The sequence below is a fragment of the Oryza sativa genome, chromosome 10, assembly GCF_034140825.1.
Source record: "Oryza sativa Japonica Group chromosome 10, ASM3414082v1".
In the NCBI taxonomy this organism is placed as follows: Eukaryota; Viridiplantae; Streptophyta; class Magnoliopsida; order Poales; family Poaceae; genus Oryza; species Oryza sativa.
In genome coordinates this window covers 8,213,947-8,230,290 of record NC_089044.1, presented here as the reverse complement: position 1 = coordinate 8,230,290, position 16,344 = coordinate 8,213,947, and the positions used below count along the sequence as shown (strand labels likewise).

The window sequence follows — 16,344 nt, the reverse complement described above, 5'->3', positions numbered from 1 at the left end:
TCTTTTTTTTTCTTTGAAAGAATTTCAGAGGAAGAGGCATAAATGACATGGAGTATTTATTTTATGGATAATGGATAAAATAAATGATGGATGAGAGATGCTAGCTTCCAGTGTAGAAGTTTAACATAATGTGTGTATGTGGAGTGTGCGTGCGATCTTGATCATGAAAGTATGAAAAACATCTCACACGGGTCACAGTAATTTGGCAAAGCTCAATGTAATGACACGCAGCCTAAACATATACAAGGTTTTTGCAATGATAATCATATATGGCCTTGGTAGGTAATAATATAGTCACTGAGGAGTATTGCTCGAAAAAGTTTTAATTTTCACAAAACAAAATCCCAAGAATCTTGACAGTTGGACAAGAATTTCTTTTATCATAACCATATCACATATATCAATTACTTAGATTAGCAAGGTTCCCTATGATAGATGGTTGTTCACACGTGACAAGTGTTAGCAAAGAATAAAAAGTATACATGATTAATCATAGGAAAATTATATTTGTTGAGAGTTAATGTTTTCAATTTTCATTTGGCGTCAAACTAAATTGTATTCAAATTCTCTGCCAAATTAACTCACAAACAAGGGAGGATAAGGGAGGAGACGCGCAAACCTGACCACACGGCAGAAGGGTGACAGAGCTGGTCCAGACAAGGGTCAGGCAAACACTTGGTTTGGCCATCCTAGCCAGGACATGTTCTGACTGCTGAATTTTGTGCGCGGCCGTGGGCTGGTGTTCATCAGATTGACATGTCGAGTTGATGCTGTTGCTCGTCGGGAGTTCCGAAAAGACTCCCCCACACTTGTTCTGTATCTTGTCTTTATTCAACAAAAAGATGGAAAGCAAAATGGGCTTCCACCGGGGTAAAATACCGGTGAGCCAAATTTTATTCAAGTAATTATAGGTGCATGAAGTGCCTAAAATTACTTTTATTTTATTTCACTTTTATTTTGTTTTTATTTATATTTATATTTTATATTTTTATATTTTTTATCATTTTTTTATGGCAGCAATAGAGGTGATGGGTAACCTAGCAGAGTGGACATATGTGACGCAATGATACACAGGGTGTTTCGAATTCTTACCAGATAGCTAGGACTTACCAAGCTTTGATTCGGATGCAAGAATGCAACACAACTTTGCATTTGTTCTGCCTGGTTCCCTGAGCATCTGTCTTCTCATAGTCCAAGGAGCGTGGTATGAATGTTGAGGTTATTGTACACTGCTCCTTAGTTGTCTTTTTATTTCCTATAAAATGTTAGTAGACAACAAATACCCGAGGGACTACAAAAAATTGGAAAGATTTTATCATAGCCTCAAGATTAGTTGTTCACATCCATGCTAAAAAGGAATTGGATTGAAAACTTAATGAGCATGGATCCCATAAATTTGCCATAATTTTATTTTTGTCTTTTTTTTTCTTTTTACTCGAGAGAAAATGTTTTTTTCTTTTTTTTCGAGAGACATTTCTTTTATTCTTAAAAACATTTTTTTTGTTCACCATACTTTTATTTAAGCAAAACTCATACAAGGCTGAGATAAAGTTACATAACATAGCAAAGGAGCATTTGGCAATATACGTACCATGCTCCTTGAGAGGTTATATGTTTCTCCTTTGCCTGTTTTGGCAATTGATTTGTTCCTGGCCCTTGACTTACCTCCAGCGTGACTCGTGCTTGAGAACTCACCCGTCAAATTGAAAAGTTTTCCTGCAGGGGTTAGTCCACGAAGGGTATACATCCGAAGTCCATGAAAGTACTGGCTCTATGATTCATTTAAGCAAACTTGACATCACGTCAACTTTGATCAACTTTCATGGACTTCCAGCGTGACTCGTGCTTGAGAACTCACCCGTCAAATTGAAAAGTTTTCCTGCAGGGGTTAGTCCACGAAGGGTATACATCCGAAGTCCATGAAAGTACTGGCTCTATGATTTATTTAAGCAAACTTGACATCACGTCAACTTTGATTAAAGCAGGCTATTTATCCTAAGCATCATGCTTAATTTAAAAAGCCTATGAATGTAGACGACCACCCAAACCATAGCATACGAAAATAAACCGAGGACGCATAACCATGCATGATCAAGCCAAACTCCACTAGAGATAAGTATGAGTAAAAGTAATGGTGAATCTTTTGTTGTATACCTGAGTATACTTACCGCCATCATGATGTATATATTGAAATCTCTAGAGGGGTGGCACAGTCAAATGTGATTGTCGATCTTTCCTCCGTCTTGATGCGGGTTGTGGCGGAGGAAGGCACTTTGACCATGCCAACTCAGGTGAGTGGTTCAGTTATGCACACATCTCGGGTGCAAGAACCTTATGCCTTGAAGGCATGTTCCGTCGGCATAATGCCGAAGAGACGTAGGATGCATCTCTTTTCGGGCAAGTATGCAAGTGCCAACTGGAGTGGAGCAGCAAACACCTCAAAAAGAAGAGGGCATTTCCTCTTGCTTGTATGCATGTAGGTGTTTGCGGGAGCGAGAAGTTGTGCACAGCTAGGAGTGGATGAAGGCTAAGCCAAGGCGGCACATGAGCTCAAGAGAGGGGCTAGTTGTAGCGAGGCAGCATGATCGCTACTAGCGAGGTGTATGGCCATATTTTGAAGACTCGCAAATAATGTCGTCTATGATCTAGATGTAGCCTGTCAGCCTTCTTGCTCTCTTCCTCTTCTCCCATCTTTCATTTTTTTTTCTTCCATCTCTCTTTACTTTTTTTTCTTTTTTTTCTCTTTTTTTTCAGCAAGGTAAGACTAACACCAATGCAAACCAAGATGGCCTTGGTTGATGGAACTCGTCATGCAAGCTCATCGACCTCCCCCCTACACTTGGACTTTTATGTCGTAACACATCAAAAACCAAGTGTGTGATGTTGGAGTCTTCATAAACTGTGTTTCAACACCAAGGATCACCAAAATGTACAGTTGATATAGCTTCCGAGTTCTTAGGCATCGTACGTCCCTCGTTCTTAATCTTAACCTGAAATGGTTACTGACCAAGAATACCCGAAGGTGCATAATATCCTAAAAACTGGTTCTTGCTTTTATTGGAAAGAGAACTCACCAAGATAATCCGGGGTATCTCCCGGCAGTGCTTTGTTTATGGTCACAAGCTCGACCATGGAGACATCTAGCTGCAAGATTAGTGCCACAAACACATACGAGATTTGCAATATTTATGATAAATGAAAGCATCCACAACCACACTGCTAATCATGATAGAATTGATGACTGTAAGGTGGTTATGATTCTCGCACAAGGATGTGGTACAAATTGGACAGGACTCTGAGGATTCTTTATGTGAGCAGGATTCTTGAGGAATTTTGAGAGTTAAACTTTCATGCTCATTTGTGGAGTTCTCATCCTCCAGAGTTGATGTCTCAAGCTCGTCCATGGCCAGAAAGTTCTCCTTGCCAAAGAATGCGTCGTGCAAGATCACAGTTGTTTCTTGACAACCATTGAGAACAACATTTTGATGGCCAGAGGGACAAGGTTTAGGCTCGATAGGAGGTTATGATGGTGGTTCTTTGGAGAACACTTCAAGAGTCTCACCGGAATCTTCTTTTTGAATGAAATGATAAACATCCTGTTCTAGAAGGGATTCAGGGGACTCATGAAGTAGAACCACCATTACATCTTCTATCAGCACCTTATCAGGAGGGAAGTCTGTCAAGGAATTCTCATGATCGTTCCGAAGATCATCCCTGGAGTCTAGAGCGCATCCTGAAGTTCGAAATTCTTCGTTCTTCGGTCCTGATGGCTCGGGAGAGGATTCCTTAGCCGAAACTAAAGTTGTGGAAGGATTTGATCCGGATTCGGCTATTGAAGGTTCCTCTTGTTTTGACACCGATGCCTTCTGGAGGGGTTCGGAATATTGCTCTATGAAGGAGGTGTTTTCTAGAATTTGGTCTAGAATTTCCTTGCCTTCCGATGGAGTTTTGTGCATGAATGACCCTCCGGCAGTGATGTCGAGATAGTATGCAGACTTCTTGTTTAAACCCGTACGGAAATGTTGCAACAACACATATTCGGTATAGACAAGTTTGGACCAGATCATACTAAATTAGTAAATCTGGATCATGCCGCACCTATTGATTCTTTTTTTCCTACTGGAAGCTGAGGATTTCTACGTGAAGGGCATTGATACGGGTTACTGGAAAGAAGGCCAGACAGAACCTGTCCCGCAATCTTTCCAGTCACCGTTTACACACCCGACGATAGATGTGTACAATTGCTTTGCTCTCTCTTCAAGAGAGAACGAAAACAACTTCCACCGTATAGTTCCTTGTGACATGCCTCGAATCTTAAGGCATGAGCACAGCAGCTCAAACTCCCACAGGTGATGGTAGGGATTTTCCTGGTGAAGACCAAAGAAAGGTTTCTCCCTAACCATGTGTATGAATTCGGGGCGAATTTCATAGCCAGTTGTAAAAATTGGCTCCGATGAAGGAGGTGGCTCATAAAATTCGCCCCATGGAGCAGACGATTGGAAGATAGATTGTGGCTCCATGGGCGAGAAGAGTTTTACAAGAATACTTCTCTGGGGTAGCAGGGGTGAAGGTAGGAAAAAGAAAAAGTAAAAAGGATACGAGGATGAACAAGGTTTGGAGATAAACAACAATCGTTCCCCGGCAAGGGCGCCAGAAATGCTTGTTAGTATTTCTTACGATCACAGATAGAATCCGCAAGCGCACAGATATACCGATGTAGCACTTCCCCTATGGAGTATTCCAAGGGTATTGAATCCAAGGGAACGTGTGTGATTATCTCTTCCTTCGGTTTATCCAAGGACACAAGATAAATATGGGCAAAGGATAGAGAGGATTTCCTAGTGAGAAACAGTGTCTAAGGAAAGCTTAAGTTTAATCCTAACGCGATACTTCAGGCACTGGCAACCTGCTGTTTCCAGATGTCGCTCTACTACGTACCCGGACAGGGAGGACGTAAGTGCTCTTGAGGGCTGTCACCACCTCTACACCTACCTCAAACGTACTGTGGGATATGCAGCAACCACTGGCAATTAATTACCCAGACACCGCGTCTACACAATTAATTACTACTCTAGTACTGGCCAAGCACTAAAGCAAACACTATATAATTAATGGTCTATAGTGAACAATGATCCCGTATGCTAATTAGGAACTAACCAAGAATAATTCTCACTAAGCAAATCTTAATTATTCAGAATTTTATTCCTATTGAAGCAGAGTAATTACCAAAGTAGAAGAATAAGGAGAGGATTACCGACAACTCTGGGATTCCTCCGACTTCTTCTACTTCACTCTCTCCCTATTCTAAGTATATTATTGAACATGTAAACTTAGAGCCTCTTGTAGTTCAGCTCTACATCTCGGTGTGTGTCAAATGAGGGAGAGGAGAGGGGTATTTATAGTGTGGACATCCTCCATGGCATCCAATGAGCATATTCACTCTCCTCATGCAACGGTTGGAGCGCCGGAAACAGTCATAACTGTCATTGGGAAACAGTTATCTACCAAACTAGAATTGGGCCGGGGCGAACGGTCTCTGTCAGGGTTCGGCCGAACTCAGGGCTTCGGCCGAACCCGGGATGGCTCCGTTCGCTCCGGTTTTCATCCTGGACACTCATTTTGGGCCCCACAATTCATTGGTATGAATGTTTAGCCCATTTGGAGGTGTTTAATTGGGTTTATGGATCCAAAACTCCTTAAGTTCGCATACAAGTTTGATTCTCATCCTCCTTCATGTATATTTCCTCTCAACCTTGGTAGTTTGTCACCTGCATATGAATATACACCAACACTCGTGGAAATCGTTAGAAATAAACCCCACCACTATGTTGGATGTTTTATATTTATTGTTTATGCATATATTGACGGTATTAATTTGGTACTTAACAGCCGTCAACACACGTCAATAACAACAACAATTCCTACCACCATTTAATTATAATGTTCATCCGATCCAAATCCCCATGTTCTCGGTACACAAATGAACAAGAGAACTTGAAAGAAATTAAACAATAGACATGAACAAGATAAAAAGAACAAACTCGAACCACAGCTGCGTTGAGGATGATGCGGCGGCGACAGGGCCCTTGGGTCACCTCCTCCTTCCCCTTGAGCGTCGTCGGGATGGCTGTGGTGGAGGACTCGCAGGTGAAGACGTCGGGGATGGATCTGGCGAAAGGGAGCACCGCCGCCCACGGGAGGAGAGGGTGTGGCCGCTGTTGCCGCCGCCGCCTCTATCGGGCCGCCGCTGGCCGTGGGAGACCGCTGCCTCCCCTCCTGCCAGATCTAGCGAAGGGGAGTGCATGGTAGCCGCCGCCACCACCGCTACCACCTCCGTCGGGGAGCCGCCGGCCTCGGGAGCCTACCGCCACTGCCAGGTAGGCTCCGTATGGCAGCCGCCGCTTGAGAGAGGGGAAGGAGAGAGCTGCGAGAGTGAGAGAGCATGGGAATAGTCGATTGAGTACATAAGGATGGAGTCACGTGACGTGGGTGGGAGTAGATAAGGAGGCCAGCTATGGCGCTCGGCTCGTCGGCTCTACTCATTTTGCATAGGTGCCGGTTTTTTTTAAAAGAACCGACACCTATAATATAGGTGTCGGTTCTTTTAAAAAAATCGGCACCTATAGTATTGGGACCGGTTTTTACTAGTGAACCGACACCTATAGTGTCTTAGAGGTGCCGGTTCTTATTTTTTTTAGCCTGGTAGAGTTGGGAAAAGGCCTATAGGTGTCGGTTTTAAAAGAATCGGCACCTATAAGGCCGATCTCTATGAGGGTTTTGTAGTAGTGACTTATAGGGTCGGTATGACGGTTTTAGAAAAGGCGAAATGAATATTCTACCCTGCAACCGCCATCAGCTAGCCATCCTGGACGTCCACGTGTAAGGCCAGCCAGAGCCGCAGCAACCAGGGTTCGGCCGAACCCCTGGTTCGGCCAAACCTGGGCTGGCCCAGTAGGCCTCCACACTTCTCTGGGTCACTAGCAGGTGGGTCCTTATGACTGTTATGGTAGTTGATGCAGTTTTCAGGACGGTTACACCTAACTTGTGGGCCCATCTTATTCATAGCTTGCTTGGGAGTAAGTTTTTCTCATTTCTCTTTATTTGCTCAATTCCTGCAACAAATTATTCTCCAAGCACAAGTGGAACTATATTATTCTAAAACAAATATGTGTTATAAGCATAGCTAATTCTCCTTTATTATAGTTATATAGATGGTCGAAATTGGTCTATAACGACTGTCAACAATCATCGAATCATAGCGCCAACACACCCACCATAGTTTACGAAGCCGGAGGACGTGAAGCCAAATTCGCCGGGAGATCTCATCAAACCATCTCGACAAAGGTCTCGCCGGTATCGACTGATTCATCCGTTCTCTTTGTACTCTGTGGTTTTCCATATCAATATCATATAAACTGGATTAGGGCTATTACCTCACGAGGGGCCTGAACTAGTATAATCTTTGTCTTTGTTTGTTTTGATATCGTATTGTGTAGATCCTCGTGCCAACGTACCCCAATATCCTATTTATCCGGTCTACGGGTATCCCCCGTCGACATTTATGGAAACAAGGCTAAAACTATGCAGAATGTAGATGTGATATTGAAAAAAGCAATTCAATTGGCTAGGTTAGGTTCAAAGTAGATTGACTCCAATTGAACTGGCTTTGGCCGTTATATAGGGGTTGGTCTTCCACGTCAAATTTGGGGTAGATATCATATTAGAACTCCGATTATACCTTCCCATGCTAGGAAACCCAAGACCCGATGAAATTCGTCACAGACTAGAACTCTGCTGGTCTGACCGATTATACACCGCCGGTCAGACCAACCCCACCCGTCGGTCAGACTGGCCCATAAGCAGCGGTCAGACTGGCCTCGTAAAGGAAATCCGGCACGTTACAAATTTTGATAATGCTCTCCTATTTCGATTATAGGCGTCAAATTTGGGTATAAACAATTTCCTTTTCTCTTTCATGGTCAAGCAAACAACCCTTGCGCCCACGTATCAACGAGCAATACCCTTCATCCATCTTTTGGCTATTTGGCAGTTTCTCCACGAGCACCTCCAATCTCCCTGTCCACTAGTCCAGTCCAGGACCAAAGAAAGGATAACTCGATCAACCCAATCTACTCGTAACCATTGCAACGACATGGCATCCTTAACCCTCCACCCCCTCTTCCCAGCAACTGCACCAGGCGTCTCCACGACATCAACTCCTAGCCGCGATATTCTCCGACGCGGCACCAGACGGCTCACGACCACGTGCAAGGCCGAGCCTAGCGGTGGCAACAGCACCCTCGAGCTCGCCGCCGGTGCGGCCGGGCTGGCGTCTAGCTCGGTCGTTGCCTGGTCCCTCTACACGCTCAAGACAACGGGCTGCGGCCTCCCACCGGGCCCCGGTGGCGCTCTCGGCGCAGCGGAGGGTGTTAGCTACCTTGTGGTGGCGGCGCTGATTGGGTGGTCGCTGACGACGAAGGTGCGCACAGGGTCGGGCCTCCCGGCCGGGCCGTTCGGACTCCTCGGCGCCGCAGAGGGCGTGTCGTATCTAGCTGCCGCTGCCATTGCTGTCGTCTTCGGGTTCCAGTTCTTCGAGGTTGGGTCGCTCCCGGGTCCATTGCCATCGGACCAGTGTTTTGGCTAGGTGGGATTTTGGGAACTCACATGTTTTCGTGAGTTGAATATGTTATTAGTAACTGAACATACTACCCTGTTAATCTTAGTTTTGTGCAATTATCGTGCTCAATTCCGATGCTTTTCTGCTGGAAGATTCCAAATCAAAATCATATATCATAATAAATTTCATGAGCCTATGTTGCCTTCTGCTGGAAGATTGCAAATCAAAATCATATCTCTATCTCAATCTCTATCTCTACTTCACTACTATTATAAAAATTAAAAATATGTTTTTGTCGGTATTTTGGTACATCATCCGTGTTTGAATCGGTTTTAATTTTATGTTTCTATTTTAATTTATATATCTCTATAAAAAAAGAAATTTCTGTTGTCTGTAGAAAAGAAAGAAAAAAAGTCCGACTAAAAAGTTAAAAAAGAAATAAAAAGTCCGACTCAGCAAGCGATAAAAAAAAGCTTCTGTTGTAAGTAAAAAAAGGGAAAATTATAACCATGCCATTATAATTTTGCAAAATTTAAGATATGCCATCTTGACCCACATGTCATTGACTCATGTGGGTCCTACATGTCATTGAGATACCGATGACATATCTCAAACTTTACAAAATTATAATGGCATGGTTCCAAATTACCCGTAAAAAAAAGAGAAAAAAACCATCTCATCGTAAAACACAATTGTCTGACTCCCGTAGAAAAACGAAAAAGAAGTCTCCCATTAAAAAAAAGTCTGCTTGTTTTTTTTTTGGCACCGGGTATTTTTTTTTTCTGATTTTTGTTGCACTCGGAAGAGTTTTTTTATGCACACGCTAAGGCTTTTGGTTTTGTTTTCCGGCCTTTTTAATCCGATCTGTTCACCGCGCGCCTCCCGAGCGCCTTTGGTTTTTGATTGTCAATTTTTTTCGCTGGTTTTTTCTCCCGTGCGCTTTTTGTTTTTCTCATCCGATTTTTTAATCCGATATGTTCGCCGCACGCCTTAATCTAGCGCCGCGTCGCCGCCATATTGATCATGCTTTTTCTCCTCCAATTTGATTGAAAAATCGATTCCCCGTTCCTCTCTCATCATTTTCTCCATGATTTTCCTTTCGATTCGGCTTTAATTCACCAGATTTAGTCTCCGTTTAACACTTGCCGATGATGACAACGATCTTCTCTAGTCGTTTTTATCCCAAGTTTTACGCTCTGATTTTGGGGAAAACGGAAAGAGTAGATCGAGTGGATCAAAAACCCTCAACCAATTCTAGCTGATCGAGAAAGATTCGGCCAGATTTGATGGGATATTTGCTCCAACAAGCATACGGGCCTGGGACTATCTTCGGGAGGTTGAAGATGATAGTCAACCTCCTAGGCACGGGACTATCTTCGAGAGGTTGAAGATGGTAGTCATCTTCGGGAGGTTGAAGATGGTAGTCGACTGTGCGAGTTGGGCTTACGGCTCCACTTGTGGTTGGGTCGAAGGGAAGCAGACTAAATGGAGGAAGGTAGCGGGCTAGCCTAGGGCTGAAAAGGAAGGAAGGGAAGCAGGCCAAATGGAGGAAGATAGCAAACTAGCCTAGGATGAAAAGGAAGGAAGGCCTTCTGCCGAAAACCCTGTAAAGTTTTTCATTAACTTTTTTAATTATAATCTATAGCGATTCCAACGTTAGAAATTTTCATTAACTTTTTCAATTATAATGTATATAGTGATCCCAATATTTCTTAATATATCACTAAAAAAAGTCTTTACCCGTTGTAATGCACGGGCATGTTTTCTAGTCTACTACTACTTAAAAAACAAAAGGTGCTTCCATCGTCCGTCAAAAAAACCGGGCGAAAAAACTAGGTCTGTTCGGTAAAAAAAAGTGCGAAAAAAGGAAAGAAAAAACCAAAAATGTCCGATCCGAAAAAAAACCGAGCGAAAAAAGAACCAAAGTTGTCCGATCAAAAAAACCGGGCGAACAAAAAAATGCGAAAAAAAGAAAAACCAAAAAAAAGATGTCCGATTCCTATGGCAAGGCGGAAAAAAAACACAGTAGATCCGATTCCCTTAAAAGTTGGAAAAAAAATCATATTCCTATATTATCCTATTTCCCGTACGGTTGTTTGTTTTTCTTTTTTTTTTCGTTTCTTTTCCGCTTTTTCTTTCCTCCTTTTTTCTTTTTTTTTATTTCTTAATACTATGTATGTATATAAACTTTGTATACAAACTTTATATATTGTATATTTTTTCTTTTTTATACGTATGTATATAAGCTTTGTATACTTCTCTATCTCCACTATTAAAAAATTCAAAACATTTCCTTCGTCCGTCCCTACTTAAAAAATTCACATTAAAAAAGATCTGTCCGATTCCTAAGAAAGTGGCGAAAAAGAAAGGTTCGTAAAAAATAAAAAAACAAAGGAGAAAAAAAAGTACAAAGGGCGAAAAAAAGCACGGCAAAAAAACGTCCGATTTCTATTCGTTTTTTAGTCCCTATATATCTCTTCTCTATCTCTAATCTAATCTAATCTAAGTATTTAAAAAGAGAAGTTTTCATAGTAAAACTAAAAAGAAAAAATGCGCGAGAAAATAAAAACGGTTAAAAAAGCGCGAGAAAAAAAAAAGCAAAAAACGCGTGAGAAAAAAGTCAGAACAAAAAAGCTAAAAAAGTTTTCCGTCTTCCGTAAAAAATAAAAAAACACGCGAGGAAAAAACTGTTAGAAAAAGCACGCCATTTCTAAAAAAATAGTTTGAAAAAACCTCAAATAAAAATCACCGTTTATAAAAAAACAAGTTGCTCTGAAAAAACTGTTAGAGAAAAAACGTTAAATTGATAAACGCTTGAGTCGGATAGTATCAATCGATTTTTTTTCATCTTCTGCACGGCTTTTGTTTCGTCATCTATAGAAATTATATTAAAAAAACAAACATATTTTTGTGTAGACTTGACCATGCGAGGCAATGTAGGATTTGATTGATCCTATTATTGGTTGCAAGAATGAGATCGAAAAAGTATTTTAGATTATATGTATGTTGTCTCGTGAATAATCCAATTATTTTAGATAAAGCAAGCATTGGTAAGGTTGTCATCGTTGAAGTTGGGCCATTACATTAAAGATGTTCCAATTTTCACCCGTTGCAATGCACGGGTATTTTGCTAGTTATTATAAAAATTAAAGATGTTTCCACGGTCCGTCATCCGTGTTTTGAGTCGGTAATCTCTGCTATTATAAAAACTGAAGATGTTTCCGCGGTCCACCATCCGTGTTTGAGTCGGTAATAAAGATTGAAGATGTTTTTGTGGTTTGTCATCCGTGTTTGAGTCGGTTTTAATTGTATATTTTGGTTTTAATCTATATCTCTTGTCTATCTCTTCTCTACTATTATAAAAATTGAAGATGTTTTTGTTAGTATTTTGGTACGTCATCCGTGTATGAGTCGGTTTTTATGTTCGTTTGCTTTTGGAAATACATATCCATATTTGAGTCGGTTTTTAAGATCGTTCACTTTGGTAATATAGAAGGAACCATATAAGAAATCTGTTTAAAAAAACTCGCATGCTAACTTGAGACAATCGGACTCCTAACTGCAGCTCATGATTCTCTCTCTCACTCACTTCCCCTCCCCGTCCCGCCTTCTCTCTCGCTCCCCCTCCCTCCTCTTGATCTCTCTCTTTCTTTTTCTATTTTTTCTCCCTGAAATTTTTTTTCTCTTTTCTAGAAAAATAAAAAATAAATTACCAAATTCAAGACTTGAACCCATGACCTCATAGTTCAAAGCACATTTTTCTAACAAATTCATCTAATGATGCTATTTGTTTTAAGAATTTTGTGAGAAAGTAATATGATTATCAATTCTAATATCTTTCACTACCGAAACTCATAACATGTTACTATGCTTCAGTAGTAACATTATTTTAAAAGTACATTAACGCGTGACGTTACTGTAGAACACATAGGACGTTACTGCACTTTTAGACCAGGAATCGAAACAAAAATATATGGGTTAAAGCCTCACATGCTAACCATATACTTGTTACTGCATCAAAGTAGAAGTGTTACTATATAATAGGTGCATGTTACCACATCCAAGTAGTTATGTTACTGCACGACAATCGTAGTTTTACTATGTCAGTTTTACAAGATGTAGATCAAATAGATGGGCTATAGGTAAAGTCTGTAGGTGTCTTTGAGTGAGGTCTAATTGATGTTGGAGTGTTTTTTAACAACTTTATACATTTGGTAAAACCTATTACTGCATGTATATACCCATGTTACTGCAAATTACATATTCTGTTACTGCATATAGTGTGTTAAAGTTCAAAATGCCAATAGTTGAAAAGCAATATCTCACAAGATATGTATTATTTTTTAAAACCATTTTCACAATGATGCTATAGTTTTACTGCATGTAGAGGATAGAACTTCAAAATGCATCTACATACTCCCCTCCTCAAGAAACCGTTCTCCCTCCCTCTTCTTAAGAAAACCGGTATTTTCTCTCTAATATAATGTTACTGCATGCATGTATATGACGTTACTGTACTTTTGACAGTAAATAAGGAATTGAAACAAAAAAAATATTGGGTTCAAAGTCTCATATGCTAACTATATACTTGTTACTGCACAAAAATAAAAGTGTTACTTCACGATATATACACGTTACCACCTTATAGTTACACATTACTACATGTTAATGCAGTAAACCGAGTAAATTGTTTACTATCGACAGTTACACGTTACCACATGACAGTTACACATGTAAAGTGTTACTGCACGATATATACACGTTACCACCTGATAGTTACACATTACTACACATTACCACCTGACGGTTTCTACCGAGTAAATTGTTTACTATCGAATGTACATGCTATATATATTGCTCCATCCCTCTTCCGTAGAAACCGTCCACCCTCTTTCCCCTCCCTCTCCATTTTTTACGGATCCGGCGGAGGCATGCAGTTTCTCGTGCGGCGAGGAGAAGCGGCGGCGGCGGTTCGGGGGCGACGGGCAACTGCGAGCGCGGCGTCGGTGGGCGGGATGCGCCACGGCTCCACCTCCTCCACCGCCGAGCGGTGGCGGGCGCGCAGGCGTGGTGGCGGATAACGTGCGACGGGCTCGGCGGGGCCGTCCCCCGCTCGGATCCAGCAGCGCTCGCACGGATCCACCAGTGGCGGCGGGAAGAGAGCCTAGTGGCGGATTTGACGACGGCTTGTGGCGGTGGAGGATCCTCCAGACGGGCGCATTTGCCACCTCGACCAAGAAGCCCATTGACGGGGACGATCTCGGTCGAGTCCCGAGGGGCCAGGGGAGGGCACCAGCAGCTCCAGATCCAAGCATCGCCGCCGGCTTGGTGAGGCGAACCAAGCATCGGCTGCGAAGGATTTGGGGTGGCGACGATGGTCGAGGCGCCGGCGTGTTCTGGCTGCCCTCCTCGCGTTCGCCCGCATCTGGCTCCTCCTAAGGCAAAGGCGGAGACCAGGAGAAGACGGGAGCCTGCCTTTTTCGCCCACGGCCTCCACCGGCTTCCCTTCCGCTGCCGCCTCGAGCTCCTCCCCACACCTTCCCGACTGGCCCTTGCCGATCTGCTCCGCGTTGGCGAGCTATACGGAGGAGCCAACGTCCTTCGTCCTCGTCGGCGGCCGCCGTTCCGCCTTCGTCCGCTCGCGGCCGCCAGATCGCCACCATCGTCCACGCTTGTTTGGCAGCTAATTCCTCACCTTCAGATCTATCCCCGGTGGCGCGTGCACCTGCGTTATCGGCCAGAGACCTCACCACGTCTCCTCCGTGCACCCGGCATCAACTCCACCACCCATCGGATTTGCTCCCTTTTCCTGTTGTCTTCGTTTTTTTTTCTTTCTTTTTACACACATGTTGTTTTCACAGGGATCAAAATCATGGATAATTGTGGTCAGGCCTGCTGCTGCTGCTGCTATACTGTTGTTTTGATGATGAATTCAGTGCATCCTTCCCTCCTTCGATCTTGATTTTGGTTCATGTTCATTTTTTTCTTGATTTTGGTTGTGGCAGCGATGGCGGCAAGCAGCGAGGTCGCGATTTGCGAGGGGCGCTGCGGCATGCAGGGAGCGGCAAGGAGCTGGGCTTATGGGGGCAGCCGGGCAGGGGCAAACGCGCCGGGCGCCTAGGTGGTCAGATGGGAGCAGAGCAACGCAGCGCTTCTCCCTGTATCAATTCTTTTGGTTCCAACAGTGAGTCAGTAAGTATGGCATTTTTTTTTTCAATCTTTCCGATTCTAGACGTGTAGTTTGTATTGTCAATTGAGGGGATTTATAATTTCTGAAATTTATTGGTAGATCTTCAAATTGCAACGGAGAAGAAAACACCATTACTTAATTACTTCATGGCTCCATTTTTGTTCAGACTTACTGTAAGAAATTCCCCTGGAGTTTGGGAACATGCCTAAACTTAGCTACCTGTAAGTGATATTTGTCTCATGTAGATGATGTTTTTCTAACTCCAGTTGATGTGGAGCACTATAGGAGGTTAAGGTTTGGATTTTTTTCCATGCATGGCAACTTAATGACAATGATTAGTGGGGTTAAAGATTTGTGGATGATAAATACTGAAGAATTTTGATGACCCTGTGGTCTGTGTCCATCAGTATGATTTTCGTAATTTTAAGTGACGTTGTTGTGCACAGTACTCACAGCCAACATGCTCAGTTCTCCTTGTGATTAGGAATTGCAAGCAAGAGAATACCTCCACTATAGTCTATAATTGCACTAGCTAGTCAATTCCCTTGAAATGTTAAATAATATGGTTGCTAAAATGAATTTAACATCCATGGACAACTTACTGAAATGAAAAATGGCAGTATCGTTTTACCAGCAACCATTGCAAGTATAAACACACCATATATACTATGTCATGTATAATGGATTGATGGGTCTGTGAACACAACAACAGGAATAATCACAATTAGAAGTAATTTTACTCTGAAATTGGTCACCGCTCGCTACATATGGTTCTATCTAATAGAACTGATCGATTGATTTTCTCTGAATCGCTCACTACATATGGTCCTATCGAACAGGAATAATCACAACTGGGCATGGTTGATGGATAAATGTTGGCGGGGAAGATTAAGGAATCTGCAACACCGCGTGGGCTCGACATTGATGTGTGGCACTTGCACTATCTGGCGTCCATGGGTCTTTCTCCCAGCATATTGCATTCCCCAGCTGAAGGTTCCCTGCCAAGAATTTAGAGAAGAAACAACATCTAGAGAAATATGTATTCCTGTTCTTTAGACATTGCATCATTAGACTACTACCTCTATTACTACATGAAGTTTGTATTAGCAATAATGTGACTACATGGTGTTTGTATTAGCAGTAAAATGTGGCTATGTTAGTAATTTGGAATTTGAAATTAATTCCATACACCGAGAGAAGCAATGTTGGATACTATTCTTCTTGTTCAGTATTGTCCTAATGTCCACAAAATAGAACATTATGTCGCCAGGTTTTGTTGTATTTACTAATGGGCCAATTCTGAGTTTGTTTGCATTAAGAATTCAACCAATGTTTGGAAGAACTGAAAGGATCGGGATTTTGCCTCTAATCGAAGAAATAACATCATGAGATGGCCACTGCATTAGTAAATTAAATTACTAATAAAATGAATCTACTGAGAGTAAATGATTTATCGAGAGAAGGACATGGGTACAAAAACCAGGAATAAGATAAGGGTGGAGAACTACCTAAGAGTAAATGTCTAAGAGTAATACAT

The 16,344-nt window shown here is 42.3% G+C and overlaps 2 protein-coding genes across 5 annotated transcripts; both read left to right on the top strand.

Moving 5' to 3' along the window:
* Nucleotides 1-7,978: 7,978 nt before the first annotated feature.
* On the top strand, nucleotides 7,979-8,811 carry LOC4348287 (uncharacterized). The gene has a single exon (XM_015757883.3). The coding sequence runs from the start codon at nucleotides 8,153-8,155 to the stop codon at nucleotides 8,642-8,644; it is 492 nt and encodes a 163-aa protein (XP_015613369.1). The 5' UTR covers nucleotides 7,979-8,152; the 3' UTR covers nucleotides 8,645-8,811.
* Nucleotides 8,812-13,498: 4,687 nt separating this feature from the next.
* LOC4348288 (uncharacterized) lies at nucleotides 13,499-16,022 on the top strand. 4 transcript variants are annotated; one of them, XM_026020861.2, is made up of 3 exons: nucleotides 13,499-14,809; nucleotides 14,974-15,028; nucleotides 15,647-16,022. In XM_026020861.2, the coding sequence occupies exon 1, from the start codon at nucleotides 13,992-13,994 to the stop codon at nucleotides 14,577-14,579; it is 588 nt and encodes a 195-aa protein (XP_025876646.1). In that variant the 5' UTR covers nucleotides 13,499-13,991; the 3' UTR covers nucleotides 14,580-14,809; nucleotides 14,974-15,028; nucleotides 15,647-16,022. The 4 variants fall into 4 exon arrangements, with proteins under 4 accessions (XP_025876646.1, XP_015614988.1, XP_015614991.1 ...); XM_015759502.3 differs by having other exon boundaries at nucleotides 14,907-15,028; XM_015759505.3 differs by lacking the exon at nucleotides 14,974-15,028 and having other exon boundaries at nucleotides 13,499-14,801.
* Nucleotides 16,023-16,344: the final 322 nt, after the last annotated feature.